The sequence below is a fragment of the Chaetura pelagica genome, unplaced genomic scaffold (genome assembly GCF_000747805.2).
Source record: "Chaetura pelagica isolate M959 unplaced genomic scaffold, ChaPel_1.0 scaffold2364, whole genome shotgun sequence".
Taxonomy (NCBI): domain Eukaryota; kingdom Metazoa; phylum Chordata; class Aves; order Apodiformes; family Apodidae; genus Chaetura; species Chaetura pelagica.
In genome coordinates, this window is record NW_009952925.1 from 4,421 (window position 1) to 11,312 (window position 6,892).

Consider the following 6,892-nt stretch of genomic DNA (forward strand, 5'->3'; position numbering starts at 1 on the left):
TGGCCCCTGACCGAGTTCGGGATTAACGTGGCCCTGTTCCTGCTGTACATGTCGGCTGCCGTCGTGTACGTGAACGACACCAACCGCGGGGGGCTCTGCTATTACCAGCTGTTCAAGACGCCGATCAACGCGGCTTTCTGCCGGGTGGAGGGAGGACAGACGGCTGCCATCGTCTTCTTGTTCGTCACGGTGCTCATGTATCTCATCAGCGCCGTGGTTTGCCTGAAGCTGTGGCGGCACGAAGGAGCCCGGAGGCACCGGGAGCTGATGGAGCGGGAGGTAAGACCGGTTTGTGTCTCCCGAGCGGCCTGACGAGGAGCAGGTGTAAGATCTTCCGCGGCTGCAGAGGGAGGCCTGTCAGAAGACTCTCAGCAGCAGACTCACAGCCTTTGAGGGTGAACTTCCCTAACCATATTTAAGAAAACTAAACAAAAGGGTGCTTTTAAGACGTCTGATCCAAATTCTTGGACTTTTTTGTTTATTTCTTTATTTAAATTCACTTTGGTAAGGAGCTGGCTCTGTTCTCTTTGTCATACTCGGCTCTCTTCCTGCATCAGCCGACGAGCTACTTCCTGGTGTGTGTTTGCTGAACGAAGGAATAAATTAACAATGTGCCAGTTCAGCTGCTCAGTAGGGTTATGCTTAGAGCCACCTAGCATTTATTTGAAGACTGCTATTAATTTATTCAGTTAATTGCTGGCATGAATGACTTCAAGAACACGACATACTTATTTTTACTTGGCAAGCAAAACTCTAAGCTATTTATTTACCCTCTTCCAGTTTTTCTTATAGTAGGTATTACTGTTACAGTAGTAGTAACAGAATTGGCAAGATTTTAATCAACTTCATCTTTTCCACCCCAAGTATTTTGCGTTTCCAATGACCTTGCTCTTACTGGCAGCATTCAGTGCTCCCCTGGTTAATGATGAACTGTAACAGTAGAAACTTCACTGCTGTCAACTGGAGAATTTGGTGTCATTTGTGTAAATCCTGGTCCATGTGAGAACACCACCAAAAAACCCTTTTAAAAGTAATAAAACTTCATATAGCATAAAAAGTAATGCGTGTGAAGCCTACCTAAGACTAATTTAAGAAGGGGTCAGCTTTTAAATTATTTCCTTAGGAGAGAGCAAGTGTCAAGTCACATGTCCTCTGCTTTGTGCTTCAGTCTGATTTACAGCGTTTTCGTTTAACACTGGTTTCCATTACACCATCTTGCATAAAACTGAGATGCCCCTTTTGAAAAGTACATTGCAGCCTTTTGATAGAAGTTTTTTTAACCAACTTTTGGTATGTCCTGTGAGAAGGAGGAGTGCTGGAATTACATGGGTGCTCAGTCACTCTTCCCTGTTTCCAGGATAAAAGAACATGGATAGTTACTTAATATTTCTAAAGGAAAAACTTATTTTACAATACAGTTTAGGCTCTGGAGAGTGCTGTGCAAGATAGCTGCTTGTTGAGCTACCTGTTAGTGCACTGTTGTATTTTCTAGGCAATCAGTTAGGCTGCAGAATGTCAGTGGCTGGCATGTGAAGCAATAAAGGAGGCTGGAGGGTGGATGGAGTATTTCTTGCAAGCTGTTCCTTGCAGCTGTGCTCTGGGAGAACCTGTCCTTGTTGTGGGTGTTGAGTTTTGTTCTGCTATTCTTCAATGGTCTTTAGATCAATTGATCTGAAAAGACTCCTTGTGCTAAACTTCTTCATACCTAACTATAAGTGTAATTCTCAGTACAATGTGATTTTGAAGGAGTTTAGGTTTTAAGAGGCTCTGTTTTTGCATACTGTTTTTCCTGAAAATAAAACAGTTTGTTCTGGTTTTTTGTAGATGAAAACACAGTCCTCTTTTCCAGAAAACAAGGTAAGAAATAGGAACTTGTTTTTCTGTTTATTGCTATTTCCATATGGTTACTTTTCTTGTGATTATTTTGATTGACCTATGAATTTATTTACTTACTCAGTTTGGAATAAATTAGGTTTAGTTCTTTAATGTAGTCCAGACAACAGTCTTCTAACTAGAAGATTCAGAAGAAGCTTTCAAGTAAGTTACTACTAGTTAGGCTAAGTTTTAATAAAATAGTAAAATTTACTGTAAATAGCAAATCTGACTACTGCCTCTGTGAGCTCTTATCCACTTCCATGAAGTGGCTATGATTTACCACAGAGGTTGGCAGAGATGACTGTAAACAGCACTGTCATCTGATGCATTGCAGGTTGCAGTGTCTCTTCCCTCTTGGCTGTCTACCTAATTTGGAGGAGAGCCAGTGGAAGCACAGTGATAGGTGCTCTGTGAGTTGAGCTTGTTCCTGTATCTCGGAAGCTGCTCCAAAGACCTCCTTGCCAGTTTTTAAGTATCAGCAGTTGTAGTGCTCCTGCCACACCATGATGCAGTTGTGTACACTGCAAAGATTGCATAGGCTCTTAACAGTAGATATTGAAGACTCCCAAGGAATGTTATAGTGTATTTATTTCAGTCTGAAATGTCTCCTGTTAGATACTGCGAATTTCCTACCACTGTTTCTTCTGTTGCTTCAATACTGAATCAAGATCTTTTTTTCCGTGTTCCAACAAGACTCTGCGTGTTTTAATATCTGGATCAAGATATAAGCTATGCAGTAGGAAACAAGGTGAAAAGGGAACACGAAAGAACTGGGTGATTCCTGTTCATTCACAAATTAGGTGGATATCCATGGAAACTTCCTTAATTTTTTTTTTTAAAGACATACAACGCAAATATTTTCAAGCCCAAGAAGTGTCTGTCTGTCACTGGTATTGCTGTTAGGAAAAACTGAAGATGGGTACTGTGTGAGAAGCATTAGTGTAATGTTTTATAATTTTTTAATTACAATAAGGGTCATAAGAAATATGTATTATTTGCTGCTACTGTTGCTCAGTTCTTGTATCACTGTCTTCAAACGAATTGGGTATTCTGTAGTTTATGTATATTGCATTTGAAGTGAAACTGAATTAAGAACCATTTTCTTATTGTTTTGGAACAGTATGACAGTGAAGACAGACCAGGAGAAGAGTTCGCTTACAGGCAGCTTAAATCCATGGAAAGAAAACCAGAACTACTTAATGGTCACATACCTGCAGGCCACATTCCTAAACCTATAGTGATGCCAGACTACTTAGCGTAAGTGACTTGACTTAGATGAATAAACTTAATGGACAGTATTTGAATTATCTTTTTCACTTGACATTTCTTATAGGTACTGTCATGGTTTCTCTGGCAGGCATGTGATATGGGAACGTATAATTAATTTAATGTTAAAAACAGATAGGATAGGGGCTTCTATCAATGGCATAGAACCAGTAATATAAATGAAATAATCTTAGATTTCAAAAATCCCACCCAAACCTCACGTTAAAGCAGAATGTTTTAATCTAGCAAGTACGGTAACTGCCAAAGGAGCAGAAGACCACTACACTGACAATTTAGAAGAAAATAAAATGCATGGCAAATTACTTGTCTTTTTAGCCCCTGAAATTCAACTACTCTACTACTTCCTGTGCGCTAAATCCTTGACATGCTCCCATTTAAAGGGTAGGCCTTTCCATGCTGAAGTAGGAGATAAAAAATTAATTTTTGTACTGTTTGCTGTTAGGGCACTAACTGAAACATGGGAGGTTCCACCTGCATGTGGACAAAATCTTGTTCACTGTGAGGGTTAGCACAGGTTGCTCAGAGAGTTTATGGAGTCTCCATTCTTGGAGACATTCAGAAGCCATCTGGACACAGTACTGGGCAGCCTGGTCTGGGTGGCCCTGCTTGAGCAAGGGGCTTGAGGGGGGTTGGAGCAGATGACCTCTAAAGATCCCTTCCAACATCAGACACTCTGTTGTTCTGTGATTTCAGTGCTTCACGTATATGCAAATTTCAGCAGGTTATGAGGTTAGCAAACAATACAGAAACACACTATCAAGATGAAGGGTTCATGGGTATGTTAAGTCCTATCTCTAAAACTAGTTCTTGAAAAGGAGGGGTGTTTTGTGTTGTCTTTTTTTAAGGAAGTACCCAGCAATTCAAACAAATGAAATGCGAGATCGGTACAAAGCAGTATTCAACGATCAGTTTGCTGAATATAAAGAGCTGTCTGTGGAAGTTCATGCTGTATTAAAAAAGTTTGATGAGCTGGATGCATTGATGAGACAGCTTCCTCACCATCCGGAAAGCATATATGTAAGTACCTGTGAAATGACCTCATGGAAGACAAGTGTGGTAGCAGGCAGCTTCTGACTGTCTTTAGCAAAGGCATCATGTCTTGTCATGCTGGCTGTGACTTGGTAGGAGATGAAAGTTTTCCAAAATATGTCATTTCTTTTTGTGGTCATCAGTCAAGGATACCAAGTTGCAGTGAAGTTGTACACGTGTTTTTCTGGTTGGTTGTTGGGTTTGTTTGTGCTAGTAGCTATCAAGGTTGAGTGAAATACAATTAATGTACTTTTACTGTTTCTCAAAGTACAAGATTTACAACTAAAATGTTACAACTAGAATAGATTGATCAAGTGAGAATTTTGCTTCTGATGAGTACTTTGTACAATTTACATGAAGACATAGAGCACACCTAAAGTGTTTAAACATGTGCTGTTTCTCATTAGGAACAAGAAAGGATATCAAAAGTTCTGCAAGAATACAAGAAGAAGAAAAATGTGAGTGTTTTCAGTTTTATATTGGTAGTGAATCTAATGAATAGCAAACAGAGTGTAAATAGCCAACATGTCTGACACTAGGTACAGTTTGCTATCTCAGGGTATCCATAGCTACCACCAGGCTTTGTATATTTTGTCTTTTAAACCTTTTCCAAAGTTAGGAAACAACCCACTCCACTCATGCTGACAACCTGTTTTGAGAACAATTAATCCATTGGAGAGATGGGGGGGAAAAAAAGCACCCCAACAGTTAAGCATTTTCATTTTCTCATCTCTTAACATTCTGTGTTCAGAAGACTGGTTATTTTTTGGAATCCAGTTTATTTATATTAATTCACTGACTGACACAGGCAGTAGATAAGTTAAGAATAGAACACATAGTTTTACCCTTGAAAAAAAGTTTTGTATTTTCTTTGTGTCATGGAACTTAGACTTTCAAAAAGTAATTTTCAGCATAAGCCAAGTCATGACACTGTAGTTTTTAGATGCAGTCAGTAAATGTGTGCTTGTGTCCCATTAAAAACATACATTACAAATAACCTTTTTATCTCATAGAATTCAAGTTTTGAATCTGTGTTAGTTAAACTTCATTGCTTTTTTGGGGGAGGGATATATTAGACATACAACAATGCACCCATAAAATCTAAATTATGTAGTAGGATGTCATTTATATTTGCAGATTTCTGTTGTAAAACTGCTCTGTCTACTAAGTAAGGACAGCACATAGAAACAGAACCTTTTTTTCCAGCCTTTCATGACGGAAGGGGGAAGCAGGAAATAAGAAATTGTGGCCAAGAAAAAAGTGTGATTTTGGAGAATATTTGTATACTGTCATTAATCAAGAACATAACTAATAATAGGCTACTCTTGGAAGAGTCTGAAAGTGTAATGTATTAATGTAAATGTTTTCATATTTTTTGCAGGATCCTGCATTTCTGGAGAAAAAGGAGCGTTGTGAATACCTAAAGAACAAACTTTCTCACATAAAACAACGAATTCAGGACTATGATAAAATTATGAACTGGAATATAGAAACTTAGCTATTCCTTAATTTTTTGAATGCTATTTTCTATTTTTTAAATCGATTTTAAACTATTTATTTACTCTCAAAAACAGTACACCTATGGGGATCACATAATCACTTCATCATTTATTTAGATGTTGTACATTACCAGTAGGTTTTTTAATGCAGATTGATTTTTAAACCAATGAAGTGAAGTTCTCAGATAAGTTTAGAAAACTTGTGTTAGCGTTCTGCTTTTATTAGACAGTACACTGTTTGGCCTCTTAAATATGGATACTTTATTTGAAAATACTGCATTTGCAAAGTTGCAAAGCCCAGCAGAGAAATCAGTTCTAAATACCATATAAAAAATTTGCACAGAAGTGCCACTCAGAATTGCAGATTTTATTTATAGGTGACATCTTAATGACATCACGAAGATTGGAGCTGTTCTTTCTGGTTGGGGTTTGTTGGAGTGCTTAATCACGTTGAACAATTTTGGCAAGTCTACAGTTTGTTTAGTAAGACTTTTTTTTGTATTGTATTTCCAAATGCTGTGTTGTAGTCTGAAATAATCTGGAATTTTACCCAACAAGAGATGCAAAGTAACCTCCTATTTAAGCAGCCATAGTATGTTGGGGGTGGTGAGTGAGCAGGATGTGTTGGGCTTCTATTGTTTGGGTTTTGCTTTTTTCTTAATTCCCCTCCTTAGAGGTGATGCAACACATTTATACATGGTCTTAACGGAATAGAGGTACAGGATGAGGCTCCTGTAAGCATTTCATTAGTGTTGCTATCAGCCAGTATGATTCATATACCTTTTCTTAGTCATCTTTGTAGGAGTCTGTGGGTTTAAAGGCAAAACACTTCATTCTTTACCAGCAAATGACAGGACTTTTTGCCTAGGCAGCAGCTGATGTGAACTCAGCATGCGGAGAAACCAATTCTTGTTCAAAGTATAAATTGTCAGTATCCTTTATAAGGCTGGGTAAAGCGTTTTAATAGACATGCTTTCCAGAGCATATCTGCAAAAATTCAATATACATTTTTATATTGTATCTTGGGGATAGGTTTGTATATGCAAATGTTTTTTATAAGCCACTACATTTTCTCTTTGTATCCTTTTTCCATCTTTGTTTACTTTTTTTTTACTCAGTAAAATTTTAGAGGCATTGGTAATTTCTTTGTACAGTTTTCTACAACTGCAATTTGTCTGCTCCAAAATATATTTTAATTTGAA

The 6,892-nt window shown here is 38.0% G+C and overlaps 1 protein-coding gene across 1 annotated transcript; it reads left to right on the forward strand.

The window, feature by feature from the left end:
* Nucleotides 1–3: 3 nt before the first annotated feature.
* Nucleotides 4–5,689, forward strand: LOC104386985 (MARVEL domain-containing protein 2-like; the record flags this gene model as incomplete). The annotated part of the gene is made up of 6 exons (XM_009995668.1): nucleotides 4–279; nucleotides 1,825–1,857; nucleotides 2,996–3,132; nucleotides 4,008–4,179; nucleotides 4,599–4,649; nucleotides 5,573–5,689. Coding segments are annotated over 6 exons (786 nt in total), but the record flags the coding sequence as incomplete, so codon positions are not given.
* Nucleotides 5,690–6,892: the final 1,203 nt, after the last annotated feature.